Source organism: Pelobates fuscus, chromosome 10 (assembly GCF_036172605.1).
Source record: "Pelobates fuscus isolate aPelFus1 chromosome 10, aPelFus1.pri, whole genome shotgun sequence".
In the NCBI taxonomy this organism is placed as follows: domain Eukaryota; kingdom Metazoa; phylum Chordata; class Amphibia; order Anura; family Pelobatidae; genus Pelobates; species Pelobates fuscus.
This window is the reverse complement of record NC_086326.1, coordinates 9,731,264-9,749,380: the sequence shown is the minus strand read 5'-3', so window position 1 is coordinate 9,749,380 and position 18,117 is coordinate 9,731,264. Positions and strand designations below refer to the sequence as shown.

The 18,117-nt window shown below is 39.2% G+C and overlaps 1 protein-coding gene across 1 annotated transcript in view; it reads right to left on the bottom strand.

The window, feature by feature from the left end:
• The window catches only part of HABP2 (hyaluronan binding protein 2), a 46,765-nt gene that overhangs the window by 12,193 nt on the left and 16,455 nt on the right, over nucleotides 1-18,117 (bottom strand). Inside the window, exons 5-7 of the mRNA XM_063435099.1 lie at nucleotides 17,804-17,920; nucleotides 10,155-10,271; nucleotides 5,780-5,951 (exon numbers count right to left, since the gene is read on the bottom strand). Of these exons, the coding sequence (XP_063291169.1) occupies nucleotides 5,780-5,951; nucleotides 10,155-10,271; nucleotides 17,804-17,920 (406 nt within the window). The remainder of the gene's footprint in view (nucleotides 1-5,779; nucleotides 5,952-10,154; nucleotides 10,272-17,803; nucleotides 17,921-18,117) is intronic.

Below are 18,117 nucleotides of genomic sequence, written 5' to 3'. Positions count from 1 at the left end.
CCAAATATTAAATTGAGACCATAATTAGAGCGAAGCTGCTCACAAAAAAAAAACAACGACAAACATTATAAGGTGGTTGTAATGGCACCCCCAGGCATAAAAGGGTTAAACCGCCGTTTAGTAGATCTTCCCCTTCCAGAGACACAGGCACAGCTACTGCAGAACACCAAACTCCCGAACTGGATACAAAATAGCACTCCAACTCCCGAACTGGAACCTCACTAATAGCTGCTAGCAGACGAACAGGAAAAACAGACAATAGGCTTACACTCCTGGCAATCAGTCTCTAACAGCATACAGTGAATCCCCCCCAAGAACGAGACAGAGCTCCGTGTTGAGGGTCAAGCAGTGGTCAGACAGAGCTGTGGGTTTATTGTTCTTATATACACATTAGTACCACTCACAGGGTTTTGGAAATCAACCAATAAACACGTACAATACACTCAGACACTCCCACACAAAATCCTCCCCTCTGCCTGTGATACAATTACCTTACACAATGGGTAATGTAATTATCACAAGCAGAGAAATACAGTTTTTCCACATTATTCATAACTTTACAAGTATGCATCACATTCACATATAACTTACATTTTCAGAATCAGCATACTCCAAATACAAACATACGTCAAAGTCATACAAATTGGTCCAGTGGTTCAAAAGATAGATCGTAGTCCTTTGTGACCAAATGAAGCATGGCTTTTCTGCCCAAAACCAGTTCCATAGAGTCTTCTATCCTGGAGATAATTGGGAAGTAATCCAATTATCTCGAAGGACAGAGGCAAAACTCCAATACAATAAAATACATAAAAACAGGTACATTCAACATATCCCCAGATAGCTTAGATCTGAGCGTACATTATTACTGAAGTCTTTCACATAGTCTTTCATTATACGAATGGGCTCCATGGCATAGCTATCTGGGGTATCACTATTCAAATAGGGCAAGTACCGAAGGACCCGGCTTTCATGTCTTTGCAGGGGGAAATCAAGCTTTTTAACATGGGGCCATAGTCCAGAGGCAACAGGCGGCAACCAGGCTTCTCCAATGCAATGTGTCGAGATTGGTCTCGTCACATCTCTCCCCTTTTCCAGACAGACTAACAGGGTATCTGACCTCTTGCCGGTCAGTGCCCTGGTTAGTCCAGCAGCCCACCCATGAAGCACCAACAGTAATACAGCCCACCCACAATAACTGGTTACTACACCTGGGTAGAGGAGAAACTTGTCCATGTCCAGGTGCCTCACCATGGCTGTGTGGACTGGTAAGCTGACTTGGTGGGTTGCTGAGTGGGCAGAGACTAGCGGTACTCTGCCCTGGTGCCAACACTACCACGGGAGTAGTCTGGTTGGAGCCTGGTTGCTGAAGGGGGAGACCGACTGTCTCCCCTTTAGATACACAGCTCTGCTGCTGGAGGGGGAGACCGACTGTCTCCCCTTTAGATACACCACTCTCCTGCTGGAGCGGGGGCCGACTTTGGCTAAATAGTCCTGTCGTTGGGGGACAGGACCAACCGTCTCTGCCCCCGGTAGCTCAGCCTGCCGCTGGGGAATGGAGACTGGGCTCCCAATTCCCTGCAGATAACACTGCCGCTGGGGAATGGAGACTGGGCTCCCTATTCCCTGCAGATCACACTGCCGCTGAGGAATGGAGACTGGGCTCCCAATTCCCTGAAGATCACACTGCCGCTGGGGAATGGAGACTGGGCTCCCAATTCCCAATAAATCATACTGCCGCTGGGGAATGGAGACTGGGCTCCCAATTCCCTGCAATTCACTCTGCTGCTTGAACACATGGCAGCAAAAGACAATAAAATACATAAAAATATATAACTGCAGCCATTGCATAAAACAGGTACATTCATTACTGAATGGCGCTCAGATCTCATACATACAGTTCAATTGCCATGGAGCCAAAGTCTTTCACATAGTCTTTCATTATACGAATGGGCTCCATGGCATAGCTATCTGGGGTATCACTATTCAAATAGGGCAAGTACCGAAGGACCCGGCTTTCATGTCTTTGCAGGGGAAAATCAAGCTTTTTAACATGGGGCCATAGTCCAGAGGCAACAGGCGGGCAACCAGGCTTCTCCAATGCAATGTGGCGAGATTGGTCTCGTCACAGTGGTTAAAAACTTTGGTTGTACAATTCCAATCACCTAACCTTTGCTTATTGGCTAACTATACACACATATCTTGATGGTAATCTGAATCCCAGGGAGTGTGTGTGTGTGTATGTGTGTGTGGGGGGGGTGATATGAAACTCGGGGAGTGGGGGGTAGAGATGATGGTGATATGAGGCCCTGGGAGTGGGGGTTTATGGGATAGTAATATGAATCCTGGGGATTGGGTGGTGGAGGTGATGGTGATTTGAAGACAGAGGAGTGAGGGGTAGAGGTGATAGTGATTTGAAGACCGGGGAGTGGGGGGTAGAGATGATGGTGATATGAAGCCTAGGGAGTGGGGGGTAGAGGTGATGGTAATATGAAGCATGTGGAGTTTGGCGGGGTGATGGTTATATGAAGCAAGCAGACTGAGAGGGAGTGATGTGGATATGAAATCTGGGCAGTGGGGGGGTAGAGGTGATGGTGATATGAAACCCGGGAGTAGGAGGCCTTTTGTGAGGGTGATATGAGGCTTGAAAAGTGGGGGGTTTAAGCGATAATGATATGAAGCCCTGGAATGGGGGTAGAGGTGATGGTGATATGAAGCATGGGGAGTGTGGCGGGGTATAAAGCCAGTCATTTCTGTCATCTTTGTGGAAAGTCATGAGTGAAGTGGCAGTTTGAGTTTGATAAAGGCGTTGTTCCATCTTTAATGGGCAAGAATTGAGAGTGAGTGGGATTGCAGAAGAGAGGAAGTGAGTTAAAAGTAGAAGAGATGAGAGAATTGAGAGGGGAGATTGTGAAGTAAAAGATTGGACCTTTAAACTCTTAGGACCCAATAGTCCTTGTCTTTGATTGGACCACACTAGCTACCCAGCGCAAACTGTCTTGATCACACAATGGCTTCCTCTTTGGCTGCTTCCTCAGTGCAGTGGGAGGTATGTCTGTATGGAACCCATTTTACTACAATGGAAGAAAATCCTTGTCTACTCCGATGATACCAATCATGTATTTTCACTTGATATACATTGTAAATACTAAAATTATCATAATTCCGCATAGCCTTTTATTGTAGAAACTGGTGCGTGTATCATCTAACACAGAGCAGAGAATTCCACATATTTTCTGACCTTGCTTTAAAGACCTCTTGAGATCAATATAGATGAGAGCTTTTTCACCACCAACAAAGAACCAGGTGAAAAGACTGTTCTGCTGTTCTCAATGGAGCTCAATGGATGACCTTGTTATATTTCAGCAGGTGGGATGAAGCGTCTTATCGGGAATATTTGTACTGAACATGAATATATATCTGCACTGAGCAATCACATGCCCTTGAAGGCAACTCTTTTGTAGTGTAAACAAATCAAATGTGTCCACTGTTTCTTTGTAAGATAAATGTTTTGTGCTCTTTATTAAAAACACAGGCCTTGTTTGGTCTCATAATGGATCTATTTAAATGGAAACTATCACCGTTTAACAATAACCTGTGTTTCTGGGAAGAGTAATATAAAGACAGCATGGTGGAATAGCCTTACATCTGAAGTGGTAGAGGTTAACACAGTGAGGGAGTTTAAGCATGCGTGGGATAGGCATAAGGCTATCCTAACTATAAGATAAGGCCAGAAACTAATGAAAGTATTTTGAAATATTGGGCAGACTAGATGGGCCGAATGGTTCTTATCTGCCGTCACATTCTATGTTTCTATGTTTCTATGGACAAGTTTCGAAAACTCTTGCCCACATGAAGGGATAAAGTTCGTCATTCCTGGTTTAAATTTCTTTGGTAATATTCTCTTTTAAAAGTTACAAAGTTTAGGGTATTTTTTTAAATCAAAGATTCTAATCTGTCTGTAGTGTTATTGATTATTAACAAAATATATAGGATATTTGTTTAACTTCTCTCCCAGCCTGAATTATGTGCCAGTTACACAATGTAATGGATCGACGGGCTCCCCGACTGGGTACCTCTGTTAAAGGATGCTCCTAGCGCTTCCTGAGGACTCCAAGCACTGCAGCAGACACCACAACCACCGAGCCGGAGAAGCATGCGATGCTCTCAAGCATGTTAATGCTGTAAACTGCTGAACAGGAAAAGCATACACTCAGCTTACACTCCTGGCAATCAGCATACAATCCAATTCCCCCAATAACGATACGACACATTTCGTTTTGAGATCAAGCAGAACTGACTGTACTGGCATATACAGCCTCTTTTATTCACAATCCACAAACATAGTACTGCCCACAGGGCTTTGAAATACAACCAATCAATCTGTACAATACACACAGACACTACCACACAAAATCCTCCCCTCTGCCTGTGATATGATTACTGAACACAATGGGTAATATAATTATCACAGGCAGAGAAATACAGTTTTTCCACATTATTCATAACTTTAAAAGTATGCATCATATCCACATACATTTTCCGAATCAGCATACTCCAAATACAAACATATGTCAAAATCATCCAAATTGGTCCATTGGTTCAAAAGATAGATCGAAGTCCTTTGTGACCAAATGAAGCATGGCTTGTCTGCCCAAAACCAGTTCCACAGAGTCTTCTATCCTGGAGATAATTGAGAAGTAATCCAATTATCTCCAAGGACAGAGGCAAAACTCCATTAAGCACATGGCAGTAAAAAGACAGTAAAATACAATAAAATACACAAGGTTACATTTATTACATAAAATACAGACATGCAACATATCTCCAGATAGCTTAGGTATGAGCGCACATTATTACTGAATGGCGATCAGACCACACACATACAGTTCAATTGCCATGGAGCCAAAGTCTTTTATTACACGAATAGGCTCCATGGCATAGCTATCTGGGTTAAATGAGTTAATTCAGTAAATCCGAGAATCTACCGAACGCCAGGGCAGAAATACATGAATAAACCTTTCTGCATAGGTAAATAAAGTATTTAGATGCCGGTCCATAGTCAAAAGGCAACAGGCAGGCAACCAGGCTCCTCCAGTGTACAGTGGCGTGGTTGGTTCCGCCACACACAATTTGCTACAAGAGACACATTGAAATGGTTATGATGCTAGGACTCTATTGGCGTCATCCTACGGTTCAGTCTTAAATTGTTTTCAATCTGTTTGACAAAGAATAAAAGGCTAGCTGAGGGAGGTTATGTAATGCAAAGTATAACTCTATGTTAGCCATTTCACACAGCAATGCGTGGCGATGATAGGCTAAGATAGATGGGCGGTGAGAGTGTCCATCGTTAGTCTGGTTAATGTGTATTAGCCTGAGCAGCAGCCATGGGCTGGCACTGGGCAGACACTAGGGGGGCCATCATTCTCAGCTTAACTATTTTAACCCCTTAAGGACACATGACATGTGTGACATGTCATGATTCCCTTTTATTCCAGAAGTTTGGTCCTTAAGGGTTTAAACTGATTAATATCAAATGAGAGACAGCACAAAGAGACTCCAGACACCATATTCACTGCAGTGAGCTAAAACAGTTATAGCGCCTGGAGTGTCTTTTGAAGACACCCGCAAATCATTAAATCAGGAAAAGATAGCAAAGTGCAGTCTGGAAAATATATTCTAAGCATTAAAAACCAGCAATGTAATGTTTATATTCCAACTTTAGCAGAACCAATAGAATACAGGTCACACATGAGCTAAAAGTCAAGGATTTCATCTATACCTGCAGTAATTATGCTCCCCAATTCCATACATGTAAATTCCACTGACAAATGAATTCATGTTCTCTTTAGCCAGCAGGTAGGAGTCCCATGGCAGGCAGGGTAAGCCACGTTCCGTGTAGCTGACATGGCCTCGGTACTGAAGACCATCATTCCTGTAACAGTCATTTGGCCCTGGAAGAAGAGAGAATAATGGGGAACAACCTGTGCATTGATTGGAAGTGCAAGCTTGATCTAAGTCACAGTTCCTTTTGGATATGGAATTTTTTTTATCCCTTTCCTGTTAGTAAATCAGACCACAACGCACGGCCCGAGCAAGCAATGAGAGAGGTTTTAACCAACTGGAAGTGCAGACCACCACCAGGGATCGTGACACCTTTATGCACAAAACACAGACAGGGTTATTTTCTAAAGTTAGAATTCAAAGTGAAACCAAAATTAATTTCAAATGAAAGACCACAGCAGCCAAACCGAAAGCAGTGCTGGCCAAAATGTGAAACTGGAAATTGTGGAAGGAGGAAGAGAACTGTTGGAGAAAGGGGACAGAGACACATATCTGAGAGAGAGAGAGAGAGAGAGAGAGAGAGAGAATAAATGCACACCCAGCAAACACAGCCAATGCTACTCATAGAGAAACAAAGATTAAATCCTTCTCTGTAAGAATCAAGGATTCAGTGTGTCTAATAGAGAAACAAGAGTTTAATGCTTCTCTGTAAGAAATAAAGATCTGATGCTTCTCTATAACAATCAATGATTCAGTGCTTCTCTGTGAGAAACATGGAATCAATGCTTCTAATAGAGAAACAATGATTCAATGCTTCTAATAGAGAAACAAGGATTACCTGTTTCTCACAGAGAAACAGAAATTCAGTGTTTCTCTGTGATAATCAATTATTCATTGCTTCTCTCTGAGAAAATGATTACATGCTTCTCTGTGATAAACTATGGTCATATACTTCTCTCTGATAAGCAAGGATTCAATGATTTAACTGCGAGAAATGAGAATTAAATGCTACTCATAGACTAACAAGGATCCAATGCTTCTCTTTAAGAAGCAATAATTCAATGCTTCTCTGAGAGAAATAAGTATTCTGTGATTTTCTGTGGGAAACAAGGATTTAATGCTTCTTTGTTAAAAAAAAAGATTCACTACTTCTCTGTGAGAAACAATGATTCGGTGCAACTCTGTGAGAAGAAATTATTCAATGCTTCTGTGTAAGGAAACACTGATTCAATGCTCCTCATAGAGACACAATGATTCAATGTGTCTCTGTGAGAATCAAGGATTTAGTGTGTCTCTGTGAGAAACAAAGATTCAATCCTGCTTGGTAAGAGTCAAGGATTCAATGCTTCTCATATAAAAAGAAGGATTCAGAACTTCTCTGTAAGAATCATGGATTAATTGCTTCACTGTAAGAAACAAGGAATTGATCCTTTAAATAGAGAAACAATGATTCAAGGCTTCCCTGTAAGAACCAAAGAGTAAATGCTTCTCTGTGAGAAACTAAGATGCAATGCTATGTCTGAGAGAAACACAGATTCTATGCACCTCATAGAGACATTGTGCTTTAATGCTTTTAGAGAGAAACAATGATTCAATGCTTCTTTGTGAGAATTAAAAATCCAATGCTTCTCATAGAGCAATAAGGGTTCAATCCTACTCATAGATAAATAATGATTATGTGATTTTCTATGAGAAACAAGGATTCATTATTTCTAATAGAGAAACAATTAATTAATGTTTTTCTGTGATAAGATCCAAAGATTCTCTTTGAGAAATAAGGATTCAATGCTTTGCATAGATAAACAAAGATGCAATGCTTCTCATAGAGAAACAATGATTTAATGCTTCTAATAGAGAAACAAGGATTCAGTCGCTTTGCACAGAGAAATATGAATACAATGTGTTTAATAGAGAAAAGAGAATTCAATGCTTCTAATAAAGAATCAAGGATTCAATGGTTCTAATAGAAAAACAAGGATTTAATGCTTTGCATAGAGAATCAAGAATTTAATTCTTCTAACAGAGAAACGAGGATTCAATGCTTCTAATAGAAAAACAAGAATTCAGTCACTTTGCACAGAGAAATATGAATACAATGCTTCTAATAGAGAAATGAGGATTCAATACTTCTAATGGAAAAACAAGTATTCAATGTTTCTAATCGAAAAATAAGGAGTCAATACTTCTAATAGAGGGAAAAAGATTCAATGCTTCTCATAGAGAAACAAGGATTCAATGCTTCGAACCAAGAAATAAGGATTCAGTGATTCTAATAGAGAAACAATGATTTAATGCTTCTAATAGAGAAACAAGGATTTAATACTTTGCATAGAGAAATATAAATACAGTGCTTCTAATAGAGAAACAAGGATTCAATGCTTCTTATAGAGAAACAAGGATTCAATGCTTTGCATAGAGAAATATAATACAGTGCTTCTAATAGAGAAATGAGGATCTAATGCTTCTAATAGAGAAACAAGGATCCAATGCCTCTAACAAAGAAATAATGATTCAATGCATCTAATAGAGAAACAAGGATTCAATGCTTTTATTAGAGACACAAGGATCAGATGCTTCTTACAAAGAAATAAGGATTTAATGCTTCTAATAGAGAAACAAGGATTCACTGCTTCACATAGAGAAACAAGGATTAAATGCTTTTATCAGAGAAACCAGGATTCAATGCTTCTAATAGAGAAAAAATGATTCAATGATTCTCATAGAGAAACAAGGATTCTAACAAAGAAATAATGATTCAATGCTTCTAGCAAAGAAAGACGATTGCAGTGCTTCTTATTGAGAAACAAGGGTTAATTACTTCTAGTAGAGAAACAAGCATGCAATGGTTCTTTGTGAGAATCAATGATTCAGTCCTTCTCTATGAGAATGAAAAATCCAATGCTTCTCGATGAGCAATAAGGGTTCGATCCCACTCATGGATAAATAATGATTATGTGATTTTCAGAGAAATATGAATACAATGCTTCTAATAGAGAAAAGAGAATTCAATGCTTCTAATAAAGAATCAAGGATTCAATGGTTCTAATAGAAAAACAAGGATTTAATGCTTTGCATAGAGAAACAAGAATTTCATGCTTCTAACAGAGAAACGATGATTCAATGCTTCGAATAGAAAGACAAGGATTCAATGCTTTGTATAGAGAAATATAAATACAGTGCTTCTAATAGAGAAATTAGGATTCAATACTTTGAATGGAAAAACAAGGTTTCAATGTTTCTAATAGAAAAATAATGAGTCAATACTTCTAATAGAGGGAAAAAGATTCAATGCTTCTCATAGAGAAACAAGGATTTAATGCTTCGAACCAAGAAATAAGGATTCAATTATGCTAATAGAGAAACACGGATTTAATGCTTCTAATAGAGAAACAAGGATTTAATGCTTTGCATAGAGAAATATGAATACAGTGCTTCTAATAGAGAAACAAGGATTTAATGCTTCTAATAGAAAAACAAGGATTCAATGCTTTGTATAGAGAAATATGAATACAATGATTCTAATAGAGAAATGAGGATCCAATGCTTCTATTAGAGAAACAAGGACCAGATGCTTCTTACAAAGAAATAAGGATTTAATGCTTCTAATAGAGAAACAGTGATTCAATGCTTCACATAGAGAAATATGAATACAATGCTTCACATAGAGAAACCAGGATTAAATGCTTCTAATAGAGAAAAACACGATTCAATGCTTCTCATAGAGAAACAAGGATTCTAACAAAGAAATAAGGATTCAATGCTTCTAGCAAAGAACAACGATTGCAGTGCTTCTTATTGAGAAATGAGAATTCAATGCTTCTAATAGAGAAAAAAGGATTCAGTGCTTTTAATTAATAAACACGGGTTCATTACTTCTAGTAGAGAAACAAGCATGCAATGCATTTCCTTGAGAAGTATAGGATTGACTAAGCATGCCGATTGTTGGGCTTGTGACATAGGTTTCAAATATTTATCTTAAGAAGAATAGAGACCAGCACAACTGATATTTAGGAGAAGCAGCATGGCTGCACTGAGGAGATGGTCGTGGCACTGGATTAACGGTTAATTTAAAATTCTCTTCAGAAGGAAAGCACTTTGGGTGTATTATTTGAGCTGTGTATTAAGGAGACTTTTTTTTTTTTACCATATATCAGAGATATTTCACGAGTCTTTATTATTTTTTGTATATTAAAAAAAATGTACTTGTAGTAGTCCTTTAATGAATAAACCTACGGGGTCAGTTCCCTGGATTTTCTGCGCAGGGCGACAAGTTCACCTTGAACCAACTCTTAACAAACAGAACTCACCAGATGAAATGTGCAATCATAGATAAAATAATTCGTAGAAAGAGCAGAGATCTCAGAAACACCCACCCACTTCGCAGAACGTCCCTTTATAATGTAGAGGACAGATGCATCTGAACCGATTATTGTCTCGAACGGCGCAGATCCCATCGTTTTTACAGGGATTCGGAGAACAAACGTCTGCGGCTGAAAAGGAAGATAATTTATTCAGCAATTCTAACAACAACCTCCGATAATATAAGACACTACTCAATCCTGCTTCTTTGTTATACAAATAATGAGATCACGATGTTTATTATTTCACGCCTGCTTTATTTTAAGATAATTTGCTTTTACTATGGACATATATTCCTTTGGCGTCTGTGATTAATAAAATATTTATTGTTTTTTTCCAACTACATTTTTCTTCTATATACATGTCGTGATAATAAACAGCATTTTTAAAAAAGAGAATTTTAAATATTTTACGAAGATAAAAACCATCGATATGTTATAGCAGCATTTCTGGGGAGTTGATGCCTCTCTGGTTCAAGATGTGAAAACGCTTAAACTGCATATTTTTGGAAAATTAAAATAATATATATTCATCATCTCTGTAAATGAAAGCATCTTCTAGCCAGCGTTCCCTCTAAGAGGAAAGCCAGCAGTGAGTGACGTTTAGGATATGGTGCGATAGAGTTCCCTATGTTTATTATGTTTTTTTAGCCGGGAACTCCTCAGAGCTCCGGTGTTTGAGTCTGATGGGGTGAGCCAGCTGGTGTGCAGTTATAGGTCATTTTGGTATCACTGATGCACTTCCAACTCCCAACACCCCAAGTTCTAGGAGCCCCTGTAACTATATATATATATATATTAACCTGCCAAATCAGCAACAATGACATTAAGAAGGGAAAACTCAGTTAGCAGAAATCCAGGATGCCATGAATATATGTCTTTGTGTCACTGATTGGGTGTTTGTCTGTGTGAGTATGTACAAGTGTGAGTATGTCTCTGAGTGTGAGTATGCTTGTATGTAGCTTTGTATGTCAGCATGTCCACCTCTGCATGTAACTGTGTGTGTCTGCATGTAACTGTGTGTGTCTGCATGTGTGCCTGTATGCAGCTGTGTGTGTCTGCATGTGTGCCTGAAAGCAGCTGTGTTTGTCTGCATGTAACTGTGTGTGTCGGCATGTCCTGTTTTGTATGTAGCTGTGTGTGTCAGCATGTCCACCTCTGCATGTAACTGTGTGTGCCTGTATGGAGCTGTGTGTATCTGCATGTAACTGTGTGTGTCAGCATGTGTGCCTGTATGCAGCTGTGTGTGTCTGCATGTAACTGTGTGTGTCAGCATGTTCTGTTCTGTATATAGAACAAAAGCAAAAGTAACTGGGCTGCACTCACGGTCTTGAGTAAAAAGTTATAAATTTATTCCATAAGTTGTTCTGTATATACAGTGGTGTATCCTGGTTTTGTGCTGCCCTAGGCAGGACAAAACTCAGGCGCCCCCCTCCCGCCCGCGCCACCCCCATCCAACCCTTCCCCCCGCCCGCACCACCCCCACCCTTCCCCCGCCTTCTAAATACACACACACACATTCACTTACAGATACGCATACACTAGCTAACAGAAACACACACACTTACAGACACACACTAACAGACACACACTCACTAGCAGATACACACACACTAACAGACACACACTAACAGACATACACACACACACACACACACACACACACACTAACAGACATACACACTAACAGACATACATACACACACACACTAACACACACACACACACACACACACTAACAGACACACTAACAGACATTCACACACACACTAACAGACATACACACACACTAACAGACACACACACTGACATACACAGACATTCACACACACTAACAGACATACACACACACACACTAACAGACATACACACACACACACTAACAGACATACACACACACACTAACAGACATACACACAGACATTCACACACAGACATTCACACACACACACACAGACATTCACACACACACACATACTCACTCACTCACATATTTAACCCTTTTTTGTTTTTTGTTTTAAATTTAACCCCCCCCACCCCCAGCCTCCTTACCTTTGGGAATGCTGGGGGGGGTTCCAATTTCTCCCTGGTGGTCCAGTGGCTGCTGGGCGGCGCTGGCGAGGGAGCACTTCCTCTGAGCTGTCTGCTCAGCTCCCTCGCGCGCCGCACAGTGAGGCTGGGAGGCGGAGCCGGAATATGACGTCATATTCCGGCTCCCAGCCTCACTCTGCGGCGCGCGAGGGAGCTGAGCAGACAGCTCAGAGGAAGTGCTCCCTCGCCAGCCGCCTGCCCGCCAGCGCTGCCCAGCAGACCAACCGCCCGCCCAGACGGCATGTCAGTTAGCCGCAAGGCTAACAAGACATTTGCCTTGGGCATTTGGGGGCGGCGTTTTTTGCCGCCCCCTGGAAAATGCCGCCCAAGGCAAATGCCTTGTTTGCCTCGCGGCTAATACGCCCCTGTGTATATAGCTGTGTGTGCCAACATGTCTAACTCTTTAAATAGCTGTGTGTGCCCGCATGTGTGCCTCTGTACGTAACTGTGTGTGTGCCAGAATTTAGCTGGGTGTATCTGCATGTAACTGTGTGTGCGTCTATGTATTGTGTCAGTGTCAGAGAGGCTTTCTATGTTAGTAACAGATTGAAGTGCTCTCTATTCCCAGCATGATAGGGTTAATTGGTGGAAGTCAGCCCTTTCAGGTGAATGTAATTAACCTGCACTAATGTTTTAAAAGGCCAGCCTCTGAAGGCATCAGGGAGTCTAACAGCTGGGAGAAAGGAAAAGGTACTGTGGAAAAGCCTGTGTGTTTAAAGTGCTGTGTTTAAACTGTTTAACCCCTTAACAGCGTTCTATGCCGTCCCCATTTAAATGGGCTTTAAAGCCGTTGCGGCGGCATAGAATGCCGTAACGGCTTTCTATCCCTTGAGGTCCGTGGTACTTACTTCCGCGCGATCCTCTTCGGGAGAACTGCGTGACAGCCCAGGCAGCCCTCCCACGGACAATCGGGCCCCCGGGGGCAAGGTGATCGCTCTCAAAGAGCGATCACATGGCCCCCTATAGCTGGTTGTGGATCTGCCAGCAGGGGACTGTCTGAAATGTCAGGCAGTCCCCCTGCTGGTGGGAAGTATAAAAAAAAATAATTATTAAACATGTTTAACCCCTTAAGACCGCAGCCAAATGTACAAGTTGTGAACCAAAAAAAATGTAAACAAACCACAGATTTTGACTATATGTCTTTTCGACAATAATTTACCTCTTTCATATTAAATGCACCCACACTTATTATATATCATTTTATTCAGGGGAAACAGGGCTTTCATTTAACATCAAATATTTAGGTATGGAACATAACTTAATATGAATACAATATAAAAAAATGAGAGAAAATACGATTTTTTTTAAATTTTCTTAGTTCTATGTGACATTCTAACTGTGAATGTCATAATACTGTTTGCTTTTACTGCAATAAAATACACATATTTGTATTCAGCGATGTCTCACGTGTAAAACAGTACCCCCTATGTACAGGTTTTATGGTGTTTTTGGAAGTTACAGGGTCAAATAAAGCATGTTACACTTTTCAGTTTTTTCACATTGAAATTTGCCAGTTTGGTTACGTTGCCTTTGAGACTGTATGGTAGCCCAGGAATGAGAATTACCCCCATGATGGCATACCATTTGCAAAAGTAGACAACCCAATGTATTGCAAATGGGGTATGTCCAGTCTTTTTTAGTAGCCACTTGGTCACAAACACTAGCCAAAGTTAACGTTAATATTTGTTTGTGTGTGAAAAATGCAAAAAACTAATTTGAAAGCCAATTTTGGCCAGTGTTTGTGACTAAGTGGCTACTAAAAAAGACTGAACATACCCCATTTGCAATACCTTGGGTTGTCTACTTTTGCAAATGGTATGCCATTATGGAGGTAATTCTTATTTCTGGGCTACTATACGGTCTCAAAGCCAACGTAACCAATCTGGCGAATTTCATTGTGAAAAAAATGAAATGCAAGCCTTATATTTGACTCTGTAACTTTTGAAAACACCCTAAAACCTGTACATGAGGGGTACTGTTATACTCAGGAGACTTTGCTGAACACAAATATTTGTGTTTCAAAACAGTAAAAAGTATTACAGCAAAAATATCGTCAGTGCCCGAGCTGCGGCCACCGCCGGTTCGCAGGTCGACCGCAGTAAGACAGGGCTGCTGGCATGGTCGCGCGGGCCCGTGGGTCCCCGAATGGACAACCCGCTCCCCGTCCCCCTGCCCACCCATCCCGATCTCCGAACACGCCCCCCCAAACCCGATCCCGCAATGGTCTCGAGACATATACCTAAGACGGACTAGCAAGGCCCATTCACACCAGTAAATGACATAGAAATAGGAATTGCCAACACGCCCACCGCCTGGAACAGGCCACAACCGATAGGAACCCGGATACACCCAGACAAATTAACCCCGAGACAGATAGAATCTGGAAAAGGGGGAATGTACATACAGAAGAATACATAATACACATACACATTGAAGACCACACGCTCACTTACTATTAGGGTTGTCTGAGGCTCATGTGACCATGCGGAGAAGCTCTCCTGAACGATGTGGGAAACCCCACTTACACGGAGTCGGACCTATATAGAACTGCAGAGACATCCCTACCTACCTTGACCGATACCCCACCCTACGACAGCACCCACTATACACAGAAACTGACGGGACAACAACCCACCCACTGAAAGCCCCGACATACGGAGCTTCCCTACCACGTCCCACTGTCCGGAGCTTCCCTACCACGTCCCACTGTCCTACCCAAACGGACAGGTACCTATCTTACAAATCCCAGACCCCATACCACTCCCTTAAATTACCCACAGTTTCAACTTAACCTGTTTAGAATTACCTACTTAGTTATATAAAAACTGGACAGAATGGTATCACGATAAACGCTTTGAACTAGATACCACTAGAATTCAGCCACTTTTTATAAACATTGTTGTAACCGGAAATATTGTTGCAATTTTTGAGACACGGCTTTTGCACAAGCCTAAATTCTAACTATGTTCAACACGCTTGTACTATATCGTCAGTGTAAGTGCCGTTTGTGTGCAAAAAAGGAAATAATTTCACTTTCCCTGACGATATCATTGTTGTAATACATTTTACGGTTTTGAAACACTAATATTTGTGTTCAGCGATGTCTCCCGAGTAAAACAGTACCCCCCATGTACAGGTTTTATAGTGTCTTGGAAAGTTATAGGATTAAATATAGTGCTAGCAAATTAAATTCCCTATACTTTCGGCCTGGATTGTTAGGCAGGTCCCGCTAATTGTAATTAATAAAAGGACCTAATTATGTAAAATTATTACATAAATATATATGTAAAATTATTATATACACACGTGTGTGGATATATATATGTATATATATATGTATATAATTTTTTTACAATTATTTTTATTTATATATAGGTATACATATAGTGATGTATACGTATATACTTAGGTATATACATATATATATTATTTCGTTCTACGTGTATTTTGATATCAATATATATATTAATATCAAAATACAGTTAGAACGAAATTACACACATATATATATTTTTAATTATTATTTTTTTTTTTACGTATTTACATATTTTTTTATTATAATTATGTATATAATCAACATCCTTCTACGTGTATTTTGATATTAATATATATATATAATTTGATATATATATATATATATATATCTATTAAAATACACTTAGTGCATGTGTAAATGTGTGTTATATATATATATATATATATATATATGTATATATATATATATATATATGTATATGTGAGTGTATATTTTATTTTTAACTTTAATTTATTTTTAACAGGGGTTAATAGGGGAGGAGAGGTGCAGAGACAGTGTCAGCCAGTGATTTTATGTGGTTTTCAAATGGATTGAAAATTAAACTACAATCATTGGAAGACCTAGAGTGCCGGTATTTTTCTTCATTATATATATATATATATATATATATATATATATATATATATATATATATATATATATATATAATACATATATATTTTATATTTATATATACACGTATAATTACAAGAATACATAAATACAATAAATAAATAAAATATTTTTAAAAAAATTAAAATAAATTATATATACATATGTAATTTCATTCTAACTGTAATTTGTTATTAATATATATATATTGGTAACAAAATACACTTGAATGACATTCTATATGTATCTATCTATATATAAAATACAAATAACCGCAAATATATTTATATGTATAATTACATAAAAGATTACATTAGTATACACGTAGAATTTAAATACCTATAAATGCATATATATGAAAATTCTACGTGTATATTTAAGTAATTTTTTAGCATAATTATGTGATTTTATTAATTCCAATTTGATTGACCTGCCTGGCAACCCAGGGAGAAAGTGCTGAGAATTTAATTCGCAAGCACTATATTAGACCCTGTAACTCTCCAATACACCATAAAACCTGTACCTGTTTTACTCGGGAGACTCCGCTGAATACAAATATTAGTGTTTCAAAAAGAGAAAATTGTATTACAACGATGATATTTACAGTAAAAGTGAAGTTTTTTGCATTTTTCACACACAAATGGCACTTTTACTGACGATATTATTGTTGTAATATGTTTTACTGTTTTGAAACACTTATGTTTGTGTTTAGTGAAGTCTCCCAAGTATAACAGTACCCCCCATGTACAGGTTTTATGGTGTTTTAGGAAGTTAGAGAGTCAAATATAAGGCTTGCATTTCATTTCTTTCACAATGAAATTTGCCAGATTGGTAATGTTGCCTTTGAGAACGTATGGTAGCTTTTCTCACAGAAAAACAAATATGAACGCTAAATTTGGTCAGTGTTTGTGACTAAGTGGCTACTAAAAAAGACTGGACATACCCCACTTGCAATACCTAGGGTTGTGTATTTTTGCAAATAGTATGCCATTATGGGGGTAATTCTCATTCCTGGGCTACCACACGGTCTCAAAGGTAACATTACTAATCTGGCAAATTTTAACGTGAAAAAAATGAAAAATGTAACGTGATATATTTGACCCTGTAACTTTCCAAAACACCATAAAACCTGTACATAGGGGTGCTGTTTTACTTGTGAGACCTTGCTAAATACAAATATGTGCAGTTTATTGCAGTAAAAGAAAACAGTATCATGACATTTACAGCTAAAATGTCATGCAGAACTACAATTTTTTTTAAATCTTAATTTCTCACATTTTTATTTTATTTTATTCATAATAAAGGTATATAATAATAAGTGTGGGTGCACTTAATATGAAAGAATTGAACTACGGGTGAACAGACATTTAGCGCAAATTCCAGGTTTTGTTTACATTTTGTTTTGATCAGAACGTGAACTATTGACTCCGTCCTGAAAGGGTTAAAACTGGGAACTGGATTAGCTGGCCAGTTGGATAGTTAGGAATACTATTGTTTAGTTAGTCTCCGAGATGGAGTAGAATTTGTTATCTTTTTGTGTTATTTATTTCTGTGAAGCACAGCATTGTATGCCTTGTGGAAAGTGCAAAAAAAAATGCATCTCGCCATCCTGCCACAGTGTGTACTGACTCCAGAAACCGACACCAAATCTTGGTATGTCACTTACCTGTATTACACCGGGGCCCGTGGTACGGGTAGTCACATCTGCACTTGAAATTTGGAGAGATCTTTTTTAGAACGCATATTCCATGGATGCACAGATCTTCAGTACAATTTGTAATTGCTATAGTGAAACAAAACAAAAACGGTCTAAAAATCAATTGAAAGTAAATATGCTGCATTGTGCAGATTGCTTACTATGGGGGCATATTGTTTAGAAACTTCAATGTTAAATGGTTAAATATTCATCAATCAGACACACACCGTTACATGCTGACACACAGAGTTACATAAAGGCACACACCGCTACATACAGAGTTA